The sequence below is a fragment of the Paramisgurnus dabryanus genome, chromosome 11, assembly GCF_030506205.2.
Source record: "Paramisgurnus dabryanus chromosome 11, PD_genome_1.1, whole genome shotgun sequence".
Taxonomy (NCBI): Eukaryota; Metazoa; Chordata; class Actinopteri; order Cypriniformes; family Cobitidae; genus Paramisgurnus; species Paramisgurnus dabryanus.
Window position 1 is genome coordinate 36,577,671 of NC_133347.1, and position 20,164 is coordinate 36,597,834.

The 20,164-nt window shown below is 36.1% G+C and overlaps 1 protein-coding gene across 1 annotated transcript; it reads left to right on the top strand.

Annotated features, from left to right (window-relative positions):
• The first annotated feature begins 691 nt into the window (after positions 1-691).
• On the top strand, positions 692-17,586 carry aldh7a1 (aldehyde dehydrogenase 7 family, member A1). The gene is made up of 18 exons (XM_065240399.2): positions 692-914; positions 1,186-1,239; positions 3,056-3,121; positions 3,764-3,844; positions 3,925-4,048; positions 4,121-4,253; positions 4,340-4,384; positions 4,820-4,897; positions 5,187-5,284; positions 11,145-11,186; positions 11,339-11,433; positions 12,240-12,324; positions 12,400-12,506; positions 13,898-14,014; positions 14,176-14,273; positions 14,366-14,439; positions 15,449-15,524; positions 17,296-17,586. Exons 1-18 carry the CDS (start codon positions 720-722, stop codon positions 17,348-17,350), a joined length of 1,623 nt encoding a protein of 540 aa, XP_065096471.1. The 5' UTR covers positions 692-719; the 3' UTR covers positions 17,351-17,586.
• The last annotated feature ends 2,578 nt before the right edge of the window (positions 17,587-20,164 follow it).

Consider the following 20,164-nt stretch of genomic DNA (forward strand, 5'->3'; position numbering starts at 1 on the left):
CCACTATAATTTCGGAAAAAAATATGTACCCTCAAATAGTGCACTTTGTAAAGGTATGGAGCTATTTCGGACATAGCCCTTAAATAATAAATCCGGATAACGTATAAATCCCACCTCTCCCGCACGTTCTCAGGCTGCTCTGTGTGTACAGTATGTTGTGTATAAAATAATTAGGACAATTTTTTATTTACCCACATTACATAAACTGCAGGGAAAACAAAGCGGTTTTTTTGTATAATAATTAGCAGAGGATGGTTTCGATCCATCGACCTCTGGGTTATGGGCCCAGCACGCTTCCGCTGCGCCACTCTGCTTTATGAGTTCCAGTTGTACATCGCTTGTGATTTAGTCGTACAATATGAGTTGTCGTTTATTCTTTACATTGCTGAAATCTCACAGTGTATGTCCGGCCTTTCACAATATATATATATTTTTTTTACAATTTTTTTGCATTGTTATATTTACTATTTGCATTGTTTTATTGACATTTCTCTTAAAATATAAAATTATATTTTCATAACTTAACATAAATATATACCGTTAAACATAAAACAGTTATTCAATATAGAAAATATATGTATTTATTAATAATTATTTATTTTATTTTTTAAATATTTCAGATTTGTCTGAAGGGGCGAGTTCCGATCTGACCAATCAAAAACGCCGTATATCACGTGTCTGTATTTGCGCTTGCGCCCGGCTCATTCAGTCACGTCACGATGCAGCGCGTGCTGACGGTGAGACTTGGGCGACTCTTTACGCTGAGAAATAAACTTGCGTTGCGTTTCGGACCCGGCGCTGTGAAAATGTCCACTCTACTCATCAGTCAACCACAGTACAGCTGGTTAAAAGAGTTAGACCTGCAGGAGGACAATGACGGAGTTTATAACGGCTGCTGGGGGGGAACGGGAGAGGTAAGAGGATCTGACGCGCTAAATATAACAACCAGAGGCGCGACATTCCTCTACATTTCTATTCATCATATATATTTATTGATGTTATATTCATAAAGATGTAAGAGTTGTATCTGTACTCATGGTTGCTGGTTAAAGTTTCCCATAAAACAACTACTCCAAAAACATTAACGCATCTGATTAAATATTTACAGTTGTTTTCATCAGACAAGCTGCACCGGTAACGGAGTTAGTTTAATACATAACTTATGTGCTGCCCTGCATCATACAGGTAATCACGTCATACTGCCCGGCCAACAATGAGCCCATCGCCAGAGTCCGACAGGTAAGTCAGACTCATGAACAAATACACACATACTAAAGAGGTAAACACACACTGATGACTGTTACTAAAGAATCTGACATGCAATGTCTTTCACTGAAATCCCCATGAAATCCATTTTTTTTCTTTAAATTATTAAAAGAAATTGACAACAAGGATGACCAGGGGCCAGCGGAAATGATGCTTGGGCCACTTGACAGAACTGTCAGATTTCAATGCGCTACTTTCGTGCTGTAGTTCACCTAACAATGCTGTCATCATTTACCCACCCTCATGTTATTACAAACCTGTATAAATGTATTTGTTCTGATGAACACGAGGAAGATATTTTGAGAAATGTTTGTAACTAATCAGAAGCCCCATTGACTTCCATAGTAGGAAAAAAGAATATTATTGAAGTCGATGGGGGGCCTCTGATCTTTCTTTGTAAATGATGACAAAATTTTAATTTTTGGGTGACCTATAAGATTTATGTGTGCGCACATGGAAAGTGCGTGCCCAAAAAGCCGTATCTCAAGGCTTATGAACAAACATACAATAAAGTAAACAGTGCTGTTCATGTTTTTTAGATTGGTCTAACTCTTCTGTACTTTACAGGTACAGAAATTGAATGGAAAATAATCAAATGGAAAATAATACGCTATACTTTATAATTCAGGTGTCACCAACCCTGCTCCTGGAGGGCCACCGTCCTGCAGATTTTAACCCCAATCAAACACAGCTGAAGCAGCTAATCAAGGTGTTCAGGGTTGCTTGATAATAACAGACAGGTGTGTTGGAGCTGGGTTGGAACTGAAGTCTGCAGGATGGTAGCCCTCCATGAGCAGGGTTGGTGACACCTGATATAATTAAATATGGATTAATCGTCATTAAAAAAGTCAAAGAGTGATTTTTTTTCTTCTTTGTTCGTTGTTGTTTGATTAATATATTCTTACACTAGGTCAAGGTTTATTTGTGCCGCTATCACTATAAGGCCTAATTATTGCACAGATAAATTTTTATGACGATACAGCACCCATTGTTTAAAGGTCCCGTTCTTTCTCTGTGTTTTTGAAACTTTGATTGTGTTTACAGACAGTGCGCAATATAACATGTGTTCATGTTTCACGTGTAAAAAAGCGGTATTTTTTATTATACAGCTGTTTCACTGTCCTAAAAATGGGCTGATGTCTTTCTTGTTCTATGAAGTCCCTCCTTCAGAAATACGTATCGAACTCTGATTGTGTAGTTTGTTTAGTGTGTTGTGATTCGATAGCAGCTTAGCCTGCCGTTAGCTTAGCTGGCGACTGACGTATTCCTGTGGGCGGAGTTTAGTCAAAAACTGTTCTAGTAACGTCATTAAAGCAGGAAGTAGAGGACTGTAGTCCAAACCGGCCGTTCATTGTAGGCTTTGAAAGAGGAATTCTTGTAAAGAAAATAAATCGCCTGTAGTGAACTTTGAGCTTTATCATTTTACAGCTATTATTTATGCTATTATAGCAACATTACACACTAACTAGGGTTTAAAAAATGGGATCAGGAAGAACGTGACCTTTTAACATTTTTGCTGGCCATGGGGCACTTCTTTTTGTCTAGCCCTGATTGATATCTTTTACTTAAAGGTGTAGCGGAGGATTTTCTTTAATTTTAGTAAAGAACCGCCTTCTCCACTTTTTAAAAAAAATGCAATTGCAATAGACCAATAGTCTTGATGATCCACCCGGAAAAAGAAAATCCTCCGCAATACCTTTAAGTAATTAAACGCATACTGACACTATCTGTTAATAAAGAGATGCCCTGTGAAGTTTGATATCTCTGAATGAATGTCCTCTTTCACCAGGCAACTACGGCAGAATATGAAGAAACTGTACAGAAAGCAATGGAAGCCTGGAAAGTTTGGGCAGATGTAAGCACATGAATTATCATTCACATGAATTCTCAAGTTGTGACAGAGTGATAAATTTGTCATGAAGTCCCTTATGATTAGACATTTTGAGATTATATCTGTACAAAATTAACTGATTATATGGGGAACTATGCAATATCTGAAAATTAAAATGAACACAAAGTCTGTTTTGTTTGTGTATTGACCAAAAAAAGTTTGTGTACCGACCTGGCTGTGTAAATTTCAAAAAACAAATTGTCTCAGACCAATCCAGCCTAACACCAGAACAGTCTCTTAGCCAAACAGCAATACAGAGGAGAAGATAGAGTGAGCAAGCGGGACATTTGATGTCAGAAAGAGAGATGGCAAATGTGTTGATTTACCAAAGCAGAAGAGATTGAAAGATCACACAATATAACTGGATTTCTCGTGCATCACTGCCTGCTGATTACTGCCACCAACTGAACTTGTTAGCACTTTCCAGCACTTCCTTGTGTGTTTTGTATACATTCTGCTAGGGGCGCTAAGAGCTCGTCTTTATGAAAAAATGAGACGATTGTAAAAAGTATAATGCAGATATATTGTTGTATAAAGTCCTTCTTAACAAAGATACTCCAGTCCTTCTGTGCTGAACTCATATAATTAAATACATTTCTTACTCAGGTTCCTGCTCCAAAAAGAGGTGAAATTGTTCGACAGATCGGTGATGCTCTGAGAAAAAAGATCAAAGTTCTTGGCAGCTTGGTAAGAGACGAGAGTATTAAAACTATTACGATATAAAGATTTGAGAAGTGTTGTGATGTGAATGTGCTGTGCATGTGCAGGTGTCGTTGGAGATGGGTAAGATCTATGTGGAGGGTGTTGGTGAGGTGCAGGAGTATGTGGATGTGTGTGACTATGCTGTGGGACTCTCTCGGATGATCGGTGGACCCATTTTACCCTCTGAAAGTGAGTTGGGCCTGTTGAAGGTGTCTCAATAAAAGATCAGTCCAGTACTGAACACTTGTGATTTGTCTTCAGGGCCAGGTCACGTACTGATCGAGCAGTGGAATCCAGTGGGTCTTGTGGGAATCATCACAGCTTTTAACTTCCCCGTGGCAGTTTACGGCTGGAATAACGCTTTAGCTCTTATCTGCGGCAACGTTTGTCTTTGGTTGGAACTCTCTTTTCTCATTGGTGTCATGTTTGTAGTATAATACGTACACTTAATGTGTGTATTAATTATTTTTTTCCCAACAGGAAAGGAGCTCCTACCACACCTCTCACAAGCGTCGCGGTAACAAAGTACATTTGCCTTTCAATTTAATTTCATTTATGTAGCAAATCTCATCCAAATGTGGAATAAAACAAAAATAATTAATTCCTCATTGTGGATAAAATGTCACATTTAACCCTACCCAGAAACAAACAAAAAAACCTTGACAAATTTATTTTCCAGAATGTGAATTTTTTTTTTTTTTTTTGGATCACTCTCAATAGAACACAGTCAACACTTGATGTGTAAATAGTTTTTTAATTTGACCCGATCATTATTCAAAAGACTTGTATGAACATGTTAGAAACTTGGTATGCATATTGCTCTTGTCAAACAGACAAGTTTCATGATGACATTGAATACCTTCACCCAACATGATGTTGGCTATTTTGGACTTTGTCGTCACTGTGTGCAGCAATATTTTGTTGTGTCTGTATATTTGAATTTTGTGTTTTTCTGTACAGAATTGTCGCTGATGTGTTAGAGAAGAATAATCTTCCTGGTGCCATCTGTTCTATGACCTGTGGTGGAGCTGACATTGGGTATGTGCATGAGCCAAACAATCATATTATGTTGTGTAAAAAATTAAACCAGTGTTATTATGTACGGTACGATATGGCACCCCCCTTGCTTTATCTCATTTCTTTAAAATACAAACACATTATTTTAATTATGAGTGTTTGCACACTGGTAGCATCTGTCTGTGGGATACCTTTCAGTTAGAGAATTTGTCATTTATGTATGAGAAGCAATGAGATTAACCCAAATTTTGTAGTTTATACTCATGCAGAGACCCTGCAGTATTCAGTGTGTCTTTGTGTGTGTGTACAGTACGGCCATGGCTCGGGACGAGCGAGTGGGTCTGCTCTCATTCACGGGCAGCACACACGTCGGTAAACAGGTGGCAGTGATGGTGCAGGAGCGCTTTGGTAAGTTCAACTTAATATCTTGCATAACAAACAGATCACAACTCTTTCATTTTACTTTATGTGCAACATATGGTCTAAGATTAGAAAATCAGTAAGCATAAAAATACAGGGTTTCCGCGGGGTTGTAAAAAGTAGTAAAAGGTAGTAAATTAAATTATGCCAAATTAAGGCCAGTAAAAAGTAGTAAAAAGTAGTAAGCGTCATCTGACGAGGTAGTAAATTTTCGATTGCCTTTTGTAATGTTATGATGCCTGGAAATTAGTTCAAATCACCTGCATATCTGGGCAAATAATCAAAGATCTTTCGTCTCTGGGATGTGATCAAAGCCTGAAGTGGAGCCAAATCACGTTCCTCTCTCCGCTGTAAGCGTTCTGTAATCACTACGGACCGGATCCACTCCGGGTTTTCTGACTGTATCACGTTAAGCTGAGGCTCCGATGTTTTGAAGATCGATAAAGGTGTAAAAGACGATTGACTTGGCTTAGCGAAATGATGAAGATTGGCAAGCCTTTCAGTTCGTGGGATAAGAAAACCAAACAGGTAATTGCGTGTCTTTGCACAGTATGACTAACGTAAGGGGTCCTGTATTTTGGGGGTAAATGATTTCTCACGTTACTGATCATCCGCGGCACGCTTTTACATGCTATGCTGATATAGCCAGTGGCTGGTACAATGGGTTTGTTTAACTCGTGGGTAAACTTCATGATCCACAAGAACAAAGAGGCAGATGACATCCAAATCCTGTGAGAGCGATTGACGAGGAATCATAAGAGGAGACTGCTTCCGAAATGCTCTCGCGGGACTTTGATGTCATCCACCTGTCGGTTCAGTTGCATTTGCGTGTGGTCACAAAAACGTAACATTTGTACATATATTTAAGCACAGCAGTTTAAAAACAGGTGATTTTAAGCCATTCAAACACAAACAACAGTGCGTCCGCAGTTTCTGTGTCAGAAGAGCATGCAAGCCGCGCATTCGATTCTCATTGAGCATGTGTTGTGAGTATTTTTGCCGCTTTATTGGCCTTAAATAACACATATGCCTCAAAAATCCCGTCTTTGCAAATATCCTCATATAAACACGACCATTTAGGTCTTAGGAGAAAGTAAACAGCAGAAACATTGCGCATAAACTAGCAGATCAGCGCTGCCTCTATTGTAACATAATATTTTGTTGAGAAATGTACAGTCATTCAATTAACAACTGTCATGATGGTTACAGACATCCTGAGCGATTTCTACACGAGTTTGACTCGAGTTACTCGTTCAGCAGTGGTGTAGTCTACGTGATACGCAGGTATACGCCGTATACCCACTAGAAATTGTCAAGGATTTCCGTATACCCACTAAAAATAGCGCGAGGATGCGTAACAGCATGGTTTTGTGACATTTTTAAAGTTTAGTCATAATGTGAAGCATTGACCATTAGCATGCTACACTTGCTATTTTAGCGGGTTGAAATACATATTAGTCTATATACTTCATGCCAAACTGCGCGATCCGATCGGCGTATGAATTTCTATGAAATCAGATTACTATAGTGAAGCGAAAGTAACTGGGGAGCAGACTGGCGAGTGACAGCAAAGTACCGCGAGAGAGACTCCAGTTATTCCATGGAGAAATCTGCTTTGACTCGCTCTCGCGGTACTTTGACATCACCAAAAGGTCTGCTTAGCGCCAAATGAAGTCGAACCTACAGTGTAGCTGCTCACGCGACACTGTAAACAAACAATCCAGAGAAGTGAACGAGTGCTGCAACATAAACTCCATAGAGCTTACAACGCACATGTGAGTAAACAACATTTAAATCATCAGTCCAATTTATTACTTTATCTGGAGGTAAGGCTCCAAATGCAATAAAATAAGCCCGTGATTATACCCTGATGGTTTTTAGCTGCCTTCAGTTCCTCTGCATGTTTGCTTGTGCTTCACAGTGTTAAACTTCCCTTCTCTGTGTTCATTTACGTTCAAGAGATGTATATGATCTTAAACTTCTGTTTGGTTTGGGTGTCTAATATTAGGCTACATGATGGTCTTGTAATAATAATTATGTATAAGCCTATTTTCATTTTTAGACAATGCTTATATTGTATGCAAAAATAAGCTTTTATATCAATGACTATGCAAATTAGAGTTAATTCATGGTCATCTTAAATGTGTATTAATTAAAAACATTTACACCATTAAATAACACATGGTAATGTTATCAATAGTTGTCAGATAATAGCTATTGAAAGAATTGAATATTTTTTCTCCTTTAATGCATGTGTTAGCCACAGATTGAAGATTTATTTAATTTTAATTAACAGTTAAATAACTTTTGTCCCTGAGTTAGATGTTGATTAACACTAAACCAGTCTAAAAATCAGTCCAGTTTCCCCAGCTGTAAACCCATTGGCTGTTAAAGTCTTTTTTTCTTATAATAAACTGACATGTTGATAACACGTTCAGTTGATGTGTTTATGAGTACACTTTCAGAATGCTCTTAGTTACATGAAGATCCATACTGTATGCATATGTGAGTGTGGTGGTGCTTATGAGGTGTCGCGCTAGGACGAGTGAGCATAAGGGTGAGAGGGAAAAATCACAGTATACTCACTACAAAAATCTAGACTACACCACTGTCGTTCAGGGTTTATATTCATACATAACGTTACTGTATTAGAGCTGTGACTGTTAACTGTTGTGTGAACAGAACAGACCCTGGATTATTTGTTTATGTTTACTGAATAATATGATATTAAAAAGTTGTATTTGTACACATTAGTAAATGCATTATATAACAAACAAACAATGAAAAATATAGAGTATATAAGCATTAATTAATTCTTGTTTATGTCATTACAGTAATTGACAGTAGTTCATGGTGCATTCACTAATGTTAACAGTTTCAACTTTGATTAAAAAATTATTAGTAAATGCTAAAATAAATACATTTACAATTAATAAATAATTAATAAAACAATCATTAAAGGTGGTGATATTCATGTTTTCTTTTTATATAGGGAGTTATTTAGCTGTTTCGCCTTAATCTGAAATGCCCTGCAAACTACAGCTACCTATATGCCACATGAGACTTCAATGTGGAATTTATGGCAAAAAAAATCTCCCCTTAAAATGCTATTGGTCTCGCCTACATAAAGTGTTAGGTAAAGGAATATGACTTGGCCTGAAAAATATTTCAGTCAGAATAATTTTTTCACTTTAATTCTTTTTTTGTATGTTATATATGTCAAAATCTGTGTAAATAATAGAAAGGTCGCTGATTAACACTTGCAATTCAGTGTCGTGATGGTTTTAAAAAATATTCTGAAGGTAGTAAAAAAGGTAGTAAAAAGTAGTAAATTTAACTTAAGGATTTCTGTATAAACCCTGAAATAAAATAGTGTGTAAAAATAGATAGATAAAATGATGTGTTTTTAAAGTTAAACCAGACAGACACAGAGGGAATAAAGCTTTCTCAAGACTATGGAAAGACGACTTTAAAGGGATAGTTCGGCCAAAAATGATATTAAACCCGTGATTTACTCACCCCGTAGCCATCCGAAATGCATATGTCCATAATTTTTCAGACGAACACATTTTCAGTTATTTTAGAAAATGTTTTACATCTTTCAGCTGCTAAACAGTAAAGTTACAGGGTCAACGTCCTTCAAGTCCAAACAATTTGCATATATTCTTCCCCAAAGAAATCCAAACGGCTCCAGGATGATAAACAAAGGTCTTCTGAGGGTAATCTGTGCTGTGGTGTTGTAAAAATATCCACATTTAAAACTTTATAAATGAAAATAACTAGCTTCCGGTAGCGCTGCCATCTTAGACTCCTCTGTATTCAGGAGAGAGTATTAGCGTAGTGTACGCACTTTTCTTAGTGACGTATGACAAATTCGGAGGGCGGAGCAGCAGCAGAGAAACCTCCGTAAGCTGCATACGCTCTCATCTTGAATGCAGACACGACTGAGATGGCGGGATTACCGGAAAGTAGTTATTTTTGTTTAGAAAGTTTTAAATTGGATATTTCTACAACAACACCGCACGGATTACCCTCATGGGTAATCATTGGTTTAATATCATTTTTGGCCGAACTATCCCTTTAAAGCTGAGCTCATGCTACAGGAGTTTAGGCCTGGGGCCCGTTCTTCGTACGTCGCTTAATACATCCGAGATCAAATGAGACATCTGAGATGTTTAGATCTCACTAATTATGATCTCGCTTATTTGGTTCTTTGAACACCACTGCTGTTGATGATTAGTATGGCAGGATTGAATTATCTGAGATCATTGCGCGTTCGTGCACTGCAAGAAAAGTCAATACATATCGATAGTAGGAACACTGATCAGCAACACTGTGATTGGCCAGTTGTTACAATGGCCCAGAACACGCCCATTTTTAACCCCTGCAGTGAGAGCTATTGATGAAAGGTTGTGAACTTTTTATGACGCTGAATTTGTAAACCCAGTTAAAGCTACTTTTGTACATAAAATATCCTATATCATGTAAAATATTCTGTGAAAATATAATCTTGATATCTTTACTATGCTTGTCAAAGATAAAAATTAATGATTGTAATTAAACTTTAATGCTCCTAAAGTCTCTTTAAAAACAGTTAAATGCTGTTTTATCTGTTTGAAACAATCTCCGTTCGTTTATATTCACTCCCCTGTACAGTGACATGAAGCGCTCGCTCTGGCACTATATTTATAATCATTATATAATAGTGTGCATGATGTGCCATGATTTTCAAATCTTGTAGTTTGAGCTTATTTAAGATTTGAGAGGATTGGACAAGAATCTCTTTATCAGAAAAAAACATTTTCCTTCTCAGTATTTTTGTCTTGTTTTCAGTACAAATATCTGAAAATTCTTATTAAGATGCATTTTCTTGATGAACAAAATGACCTAAGAAAATAAGTCTAGTTTGTATGAATTGAATGAGTTTGGGCTTAAAACAAACAAAATGGGGTAAGAATTAATTGTTTAAGAAAAAAGTAAACTTATTTCAATAATTTTTTCTTACCCCATTGACAATTTTTTTTGCTTGTTTTATGCACAAGTTCACTTTATTTAATATATTTTATGTAAAAACTAGACTTATTTTCTTAGATTATTTTGCCCATCTAGAAAATGCATCTTAATAATGCATCTTAATTTAAGAATTTTCAGATATTTCTACTAAAAAACAAGACAAAAATACTAAGTAAGATCGTATTTTTTATGCAGTGTTTGTGTGCTGCAACCAAATTTCATAATCGACCAGGATTTTAAAAATCATGTCGCGTGAGCCCGGTCCTGCATATTAGAGCTGCACCTTCTCTATCAGTTTTGAAATGTCTTTTGAAAACCCATTTATTCTACTCTATAATAGCTTTTAACACATGCTAACCCGTTTATTTCATTTTATTGTGTATAATTGTTTTATGCTGAAATTGGTCAGACTTGTGTATGTATTAAGTGCCCCTCAGATGGATTTTCTATAATTGTCTTAGAAATATGACAGATGTATATTCAGTATATCTACAGATCTATCTCTTCATCTGCTAGGACACCAAACAATACCACTGTTGTTAGTACACACAAACCTGAAGGGATTCAGTGATAGTGATTGTCTAATTGGTTAGGATGGGATTTGTAGTATTTCTGACCTCAGTAGGGTGATCACCATTTAAGATGTTTTGTGATGCATGTGTTGTCAACTGTGTCCCTTACACTTTCCATGTTATGCATATGATGGTTAAGAAGTCCATAATAACTGCTTTATTATTTATTTATAACAGCAGGATGTGTTCCAGTTAGTCATTGCAACTTAATTCTTACCGTTAGTGTCTTTCGGTGTCTAATGCTGTAATGATGATGTTTTCAGGTCGGCAGCTCTTGGAGTTGGGAGGAAACAACGCCATCATAGGTGGGTCACATTTGATTCATTTCACTTTTTGTTTGTTTGCATATTTGTGATTGGTATAATTGGATAAACTATGTTTATCTTTTAAGGTTACTTTCATATTTCTCCGATTTCTCACACACAGTGAAGATTTAATGCTTTTGTGTTTGTCACAGTGTTTGAAGATGCTGATCTCAGTCTGGTTGTGCCATCTGCTGTCTTTGCCTCAGTGGGAACGGCCGGTCAGCGCTGCACTACTACCAGAAGACTGGTTAGTGTTGTGTACTAAAGAGAGTAGTATTAGTTTAGTTTTGCGCATCTGTTCATGTTAAAGGTGCTGCAGAATGTAAAACTGTATTTATCTAGGCATAGATGAATAATAAGAGCTCTGTACATGGTAATGAGATATCGTGAGCCTCAGACACGATTGTTTCCTCCTTATGTAAACCTTGTGTGTGCAAACTTTATTAGCATTTAAGGAAACACAAACAAAACAGCACTAATTTCAATGCAGCCACAAATGGCCATGTTCAACATCGTATAATGAAAGATCTGTGGTTTATTTTGAAACTTTACAGACCCATTCAGAGGATGCCAGAAACTATTTTAATATTGCTGAAAACACCTAGGTTAGGGACCCTTTAATGCTATGTGCTAGCGTTTAGGCTGAAGTTCTTCTGTTGACGTTATAGTTAAGTTTTGCTGGTCCATACTGAAAAAACACAAACTGACCACTCAGAAAGGTCCATTAACAGTCTTCAAACAATTGATTATTCCTCAAAATCTGTCTCTTCATCTGATACAGACTCAAACATAAGATCTGTTTACACACACACAGAGCTACTGAAGGAGAAACAGCCAATCAGAGCAGAGCTCAGCATTATTATTCATGACCCTTTCAAATAAGATAATATTAGACCATTTTATTATAAAGACAGGGGTTGTAACTGGAATCTCTGAATAATTATTGCACTTTATAAAGCCACAAACCTTCTGTGTAGATATCAGAAAACAATTTAACATCAATGCATTCTTTAGCACCTTTAATGGAATGGCTCTATTCTTCTTCTGAATTAGATTCTTCATGAAAGTCTTCATGACAAGGTTGTGGAGAGGATCGCTAAAGCATACAAACAAATCAGAATCGGCGACCCCTGGGACCGTAAGTTCATTACTTCGTATGTTTTTGATGTTATAAATGAGGCTGTACATTTAATTCTTGTATATTTGTTAACAGCTAATACTCTCTACGGGCCTCTGCACACCAGACAGGCTGTTGAACAGTATCTAGCGGCTGTAGAACAAGCCAAGCAGCAGGGCTGCACTGTCGTATGTGGAGGACAGGTAACACTTCATTCATTCTGAATACTGTCTGTATGACAATCATTACTCCCTGTGTGTACACCAGAAACAGATCTTACTCCATTCACACCAGGGGTGGGCATTCCTGTTCCTGAAGGGCCACTGTCCTGCAAAGTTTAGCTCCAACCCTAATCAATCACACCTGAAAAATCTCATCAAAAGCTGCAGGATGACTTGACAGGTTAAAGTTTGCTGGACACATTGCCGTCCAGGACCAGGAATGCCCACCCCTGATCTACGCTGTCCATATGGTAATCACTGCCCGCCCACTCCAGTTGACTTTCTGACCATTATCACCCGCTCCCACAACATGTCCGTTACGCTCCAGCTCGCACCTGAAATGTTTCTATCTGCTCCCGCCCGCAAACATTCAGAATAACGCACATAAAACACTGCAACAAACACAACTTTTATGGGCATTGGATCGACACATAATCCGTTCACTCTTTGTATGTTATACAGCAAAATTCCTTCTTTTTTACATTTAGTTAAAGAGCTACAAAGTTAAACTTTATTTTTCATCTTAGCTATGCATTAATCCACGCTGAACTTTCTAGTGTAATCTTCTAAGTAATATTTATGATCTGACCCAGAGGTGGAAAATGATATAATCAATGTGTGCATGGAGGTTTTATCACATGAAGTATTTAACTATGAAAATGAAGAATAGTATTAGAGAACAGAAGTATTTTTTTATTCTGTTTGTCTTTTTTCTAGTTTTTCTGATGTATTTTGTATGTTGCACATTATGCCCAAGTGCACATGACTTGTCACTTTTATCAGTTCAAACAGTTTCTAAACAGTTTGCAAGCAGTTTGGCTGTGCTGTAGTGATAAGAAACAACTTTTGAAACATCCAATAAAAACCTCTTAAAATATCTAATTGCTTTCAAAAATGTTTTACAGTTTCATCTTTTGTTCTTCTTATCTTGCAGTTTTCATTATTCTGAGCTAACTGTAAAATGACACAACCTTATCCTACCCCTGTGATTTAAAACCTGGATTGCTAAAACATGGCAGAATTAGATATTACATAAAACACTACATAAAAGTTGTGAGACTTTGGTATCTCTTGATGTCAAGTTTTTAAAATACCAATCTTTAAAATGATTTCAGAGATTTTACCAAATTCATGAGTTAAACAGTAACAGGCTCTTTTATGAAATTAATAACTATCTATTTCCCAAATTGAGACACAATGTTGTTAAGTGTAATTTGCTAATACAAGGAAATTGAAATGTGTAAAAATAAGTCAATTTAACACTGTTAAATGCTCAGAAATCATTTGCTGCTTTATCATTTCCTTTTTTTTTTTTTTTTGTCTCCTATTTGTATGAAGTCACATGTTGAGATTTAACTTTTCATTATTGTCAGATCATTGACCGTCCAGGGAACTATGTGGAGCCCACAATTATCACAGGATTGCCACACGATGCTCCAATAGTTCAGACGGAGACCTTCGTTCCAATCCTTTATGTGCTAAAATTTAAGGTAACTTCTTTGGAGTTATGCCAAGTAAATAAATTAAACAAAGCGACGTACAAGTGAGAGTCAGCAAAAAGCATATTACGTGAAGCTACATTTTCAACTACATAATATAATTTTGTATTGTGTGGTATGATTGTTTATAATGGTGGTTTCTTTTGTTTCAGACGGAGGATGAGGCATTCGCCTGGAATAATGAAGTGAAACAAGGGCTTTCCAGCAGTATCTTCACAAGAGACATGGGCCGAGTGTTTCGCTGGTTAGGGTATGTATGCTGCTGGGGAAGGGGTTTTCAACTGAAGTACAGTTTTATACATGAGAAGATGATCGCTATGTAATGTCATTGTCTTACTTTAGACCCAAAGGCTCTGATTGTGGCATTGTGAACGTGAACATTCCTACCAGCGGCGCTGAGATCGGAGGAGCGTTCGGTACGTATCCACACCTGAACACATACCACAGCTTAAAACAAACGTCTGTAAGGTTTCAATTTCATAGAAAAACATGAGAATAATATCTGTGTTAGAAACTAAAAGCATATGTTTCATTCTGAAATAATGCTATGGTGGAAAATACTTTTTACATTGGAAATATAACATTAAAATGTATTTTTATCCAACATCACAGTTTTGTTTTTGATTGTAAAAAAACATGACAGTAGAAGAATGGACAGATAGATTATATTGTAATCATTTGTTTTTAGAGGTGTTCAGTTCAGTAATCAGTACCTTTACTTATAATTCAAAAGAAGGAAAATCATTAATACGGTCTGTTCGGTTATCTCCAGGATAATAAAGGAAATGTATAGCTGTTTATTATCAGCATAACAAAGAAAATTGACTTGATGTACTAGGAGAGATTATCAAAAAACATCAAGACATTTTTCACTGGCTCCATATCACTAAACTGCCTGTACAATAATAGACATATTCAACATTACTGTACAAACATAGAGGAACAGTCTATACAGACTACTAATGACTTTTTCTACATTTCATAGATATTTTTGACAGTATGAACTGTGAACTTTTAGGCCACAGTGGTTTTTTTAAAGTTACTAGCCACACAGTATTTTCACTGGCCACAATTGTTTGCAGGGAAAATACATTTTAAATGATTACAGTTGACTTTGGCATGCTATAATTACTTGATTTACAGTAATTTTACTTTATTTAGCTAGATTTAAAACCCTTTCAAATGCAGATTGACCACCAAAATAAAGACTACATATATCAGCTGGTATATCACTACAGTTCATATCAATATGTTTTATTCTAATATTAAGTTTTGAAATGTTTTAAGTCATTAATTTTCTTTGTGGCGGCACATAAGGATGCACTATATATGAGGGAGGGCCGCATGCCGCAAACGTTTAAGAACCACTGCCCTAGATGTTAATAGATACTGCTTTTGTTTAACTGCTGTGTTTTATTTACACAGGTGGAGAGAAACACACAGGAGGTGGACGAGAGTCAGGCAGTGATTCGTGGAAACAGTACATGAGAAGATCCACATGGTGAGACATTTCAACATGCTTTCATACAAATACTGCTCAGTATTCTTTAATGGCCTAATTTACTTTCAAAAGTTAGTTTTGGTGTTAATTGATGTTATTTTTAATAGACTCAGAGTTCAGCTTGTGCTTAATATTTTTGTAACATTTTAATCTAAGACTTATTAACATGCGCATAAGCTTACTTGAAATTACAAAAAATATATTTTTACAGCATTTATTCATGTTTATTAAAGGTGCACTCCATAACATTTGCCTCTTTATCACCATCTGCGTTTGAAAATAAAATTGCAGTATTTTTTTACGTGAGTAGTGCTTCAGCTCATCTGTACAGATGAGGCTGATTTCTGTGATCACCGCATTAGATTGGATCTGTCATTGTGTGTCAACGTGACAGTGGGAAACACTTTAAACATGTCTTCTGATCAAATAATATATCAGACGCTTTTGTTCGGACCAAATGAAAACATGTGGATATTAACTCTCGCTTTTTAACTGCGGGCTCTTTAAAGTGTAATGAAATTCCTGTGTTTTTTTTCACACCATTTGATTTATAAAGGGTTTCAATAATAATGTGTTAGGATAGACTAAAAAGAGGCAGGAGACTGAATAAAAGAGGAGTTTTATTAGGTGCATAAAGACAACTAATTTACATACAAACACACCCGTACACATCAGTGACATGAATAGTGATGTTGAGTGTAACAGTAACAGCATTACGACTGCTCCTTAAACTCAAAGACTAATCTTGACTCAGTCGTTGACTACTATCTGTGATTTTAAAAACTGATAGTGTCCGTATCTCTATAAGTGATGCTGCCTGTAGAGAGACGCATTACAGGTTTCAATCACACATACTGTCACATAAAGTTACTCAAGCACTCTTTTGAAGCACATTATCTTTTTATTTATATATTACTGATAAACAATAAGGAACTATAATGAATAATTCATTGGCAAAAGAGCAACTGAAGTTTCAATCAAAGTTCAGCTGATGCTGCTTCAGCGCACTTGTTTATGTGTCCGTTTGGCACTATAATAACTCGTGAGGGTCAGTCATGTCATTACAAACTCACAGCTGAGATGGTTTAAAAATCCTTATCAAATCTGTAAAGATGTAAAATCAACAGGAACTGATACACAGTTTCTTTTCTTAAACAAACCGGATGTAAACTACATTTTTGTGACAGCACACACTCGTGACCCACGTCTAATAGCTCATGTTAAATCTGGCCCAGTGATTGTATCAATTGAGTTTTTTTTGTTTTGTGATCTTGCCGAAAGTAGTAGATCATTCGGGTACTTTTCCCCTACTGAATACTATGAATTCAAAGATACTACTCGGTTTCAGACGCAGCCTTCGCCTCTTCACTAATCAGTGCACAAATACCATTGGTATGCTACTTCATCCACCTACTGGAAGTTGTACCCACGTTTTTTTTACAGTAGCGCCCCTGGAACCTTGTGGATAACTTTATATTCCATACAACTGTTATGTGAACAAGCTACAAATGCTGCAAAATCTTTTTTTTAGGAACTTAACTGATTTTTGTTGCTTCTTAACCAAGAAAAGTTATGGATTGCAGCTTTAATGTTCTTTCTTCATGCTATAGTGCATTAATGTTAACAGATTAACTTTTATTAGTGAAACTTATATTGAATAAATGCTGTAGAAATGTTAATACTTTATTTTTACAAGTTGAAGCTTATTTGAAACATTGACTGGTCTGAATGGTGAAATGTAAACAAGTTCTCTGTGACTTTCCGTCCGCAGCACCATCAACTACAGCAAAGATCTACCGCTGGCACAGGGCATCAAGTTTGAATGAACACTTACCAGTGTAAACACAGTAAAACACTAGCTCTTTATTACTTTAGCTTTAATTCTGATGCTTTTGTTGTAAAACAATAATAACCCAGTGATGTATTTTGTAAGCACTTACTCTTTTTCTAGGACATTTGTGGTTCATTACTGAGAAACTACTCCTCAGTAAATGTGTGAAATGTATGAGATGATAATAAAAGCTGTTTCATTTAACATGGTGGCAGAGATCACATGACAAACCACTGTCTGCTGTCTCCATCATTCACAAGCTGTCTATCTGTCTGTACAGTAACACAAAGCTGCATCTATACTGATGATTTGTGTCCGTATGAAACAAAGATGTCTCTCAAACCTTGTTGTAATGATCAGAAGGGTTATCGAATCATTCCTCATGTGTCTCACATTTACAGCTGCAATTATATTCACTTAAAATCTTGTTAATAAGAAGAAAAATAACATTGTTTATGTTCAATCATTCTTGTTTCATGTGATTTTCAGTGAGGTAAGACAGATAGATTAGTTGGAGGCTACAAATAACAATCAGTAGGTCAGACATACAGTATCTCTTAACATGTGTTAATGTTATCTGATCTTCACCTAAATCTATTGAAGTGACCCTTTATGAAGAAACACCACAAGATGTCTCTAAAACATGATCCATGAGTTTCAGCATTTTAGTGGGCATCAACACTGCTTGAGAAAGAGAAGCTGTGAAGATTAACACAGGGTAAGATTTCTGGATGTGTACATCAGATTTCAAGCACAAAGTAAGTTTTATAAAAACATGCATTAAGTTTTAAGTAAATGTAACAAAAAGCTTATAATGTAATAATGGTCTTGATACAAAATAAAAGCCTGAGCTCTGTAGGGAATTTAAATGATGGGCTTATGATAATTAAATTAATTATTAATATTTTAAACATTCTCCACCATACCAATAAGGGGAACAAACATTAGCTTAAAAGTAAAGTATGGATTGTGATCAATTATAAGTATGTGGATCAAATAAATTGAGAAAATCTTGAATCTCAAAAGTAACAGATTACTCAGTAATTTAAGACACTAACTTCTGATGTAAATGAAGCAAATACTGTATTTGGACTGTATTTGAAAGATATATAATACAATAGTGGATCTAACATCAAAATTCTAAAAATGCATGTTTTTTATGAATCCTTCTCACGTTAAATACTTTGGGTTAATACGAATAATGGTAACAGTCAATAATAATAATAATTCTCATTATTAACTGGTTAGTTATTAGCATTAATATTACTGAGCTATTGGCTGTTTATTAATATGTGTAAACAAATATTAATTCCTGATTCTGTAGAACCTTATTTTACATCCTTGATCCTACCCAATAATACTTAAATTTAACAACTTCTAAGTATTAATAAGCAGTAATAATGAGTATATTGGGGCAAAAGTAATTAATAGTTAGTTTATAGTGAGAATTGGACCTTAAAAAGTGTGAACAGAATAATTGATGTACTTTTATATGATTTAATTACTTTTATATGAGCCAAGCTTTCTATCATTTACTGAGTAGGATTTAAGTAATTCAATACTTTTTTGAGTAACTCAACACTGAGCATAAGTTACTATGACGACAAACAACAGAAAAAACAGCAGAGCTACTTTCATTGTACCCAAAACCCAAAATTGGCACAACAAACTTACACTTTTTAAAGGCCTCAGATCCACCTTTACCAAAAGTAACCATGTTTTTGTGTGTATTATTAAATACTATTAATAAAAACATGTTTAATTTTCGTAAGGGCATATGTTTTTCGAAAACCACAGTTATTTGTTATATTTGTGTATTTTACTACAGTAGACATTTTTGTTTTAACTGTAGTAAAACCATGGTTAATTTCCGTAAGGGCAGTACCATTAATAGTGCTGTGTACAGTATACTGGTACTGACTCTCTCCAGCAGCACTTTTGATCATTACAGTTCTCGGATCAGCTTGCTTTGAAAGCAAGCTGATCCGAGCTGATCCGAGAAAGCAATGCTTTCCGAACAGTTGCTGCGCGCCGCATGCGTCAGCGGCGTCCAATAGTATATTCCTGCACAACCGGAGGCTGCAGTTTTATGACCGCAGTTTTATGACCGCAGTTCTATGACCCTACGTTTTTGTGACAGCGCCACCTACCGAACTGGATGATATAGCGGCGGCTGCAGTTTCAGGTCCGCAGTTCTGGGCCCCTGGTGGTTTAGTTTGTAATAACGTTTGTACATAATTATATCATTATAGTAATCTCAGTACTATTTCTTCATAAATGTAATTTTAAATGTAAGGTTAATTACCAAATGTGCTTTAAGTGACAATTTTCAGTGTAAACAAATTTACACAAACTATAAATGAAAAATGTATATTTTAAAATGTATTAGTCTTAATTTCTTGAATTATAACCCTAAACCTAAGTTTAGCTCTATAGACCCCTTCAAGGTTTGTAAACATTGAATGATTATCGGGTGCGCGCGCAGCATGGGGTCAAACTGTTCATACTATCCTGGCTTTATAATTTAACCTAACAGGGCTGAAAAATGATGACTTACCTCAAATGAAGTGAGCACTACAAACACAAGCCTCTTTGATATTTGCATTGTCCCAGTCTGCACGTTAATTGCTTGCAGCCGCAGATGTTGTATTTTTTTTGTTTTTGAGATTCTGCATGAATTGCGAAAACGTAACGGAAGACCTGATGCGATTTTCAAAGCCCACGACGCAAGTAAGCATTTTTGACGATACCGAATAATACGCAACTCAATCTGCTGTAATGACTTTTCTGACCCCGACATGCGCAGTGG

Coding starts and splice junctions, on each gene's coding strand:
- aldh7a1 (XM_065240399.2), top strand. CDS start 720: ATGCAGCGCGTGCTGACGGTGAGACTTGGGCGACTCTTTACGCTGAGA. Junction 1,240..3,055: donor CCATCGCCAGAGTCCGACAG/GTAAGTCAGACT, acceptor CTCTTTCACCAG/GCAACTACGGCAGAATATGA. Junction 3,845..3,924: donor TCAAAGTTCTTGGCAGCTTG/GTAAGAGACGAG, acceptor GTGCATGTGCAG/GTGTCGTTGGAGATGGGTAA.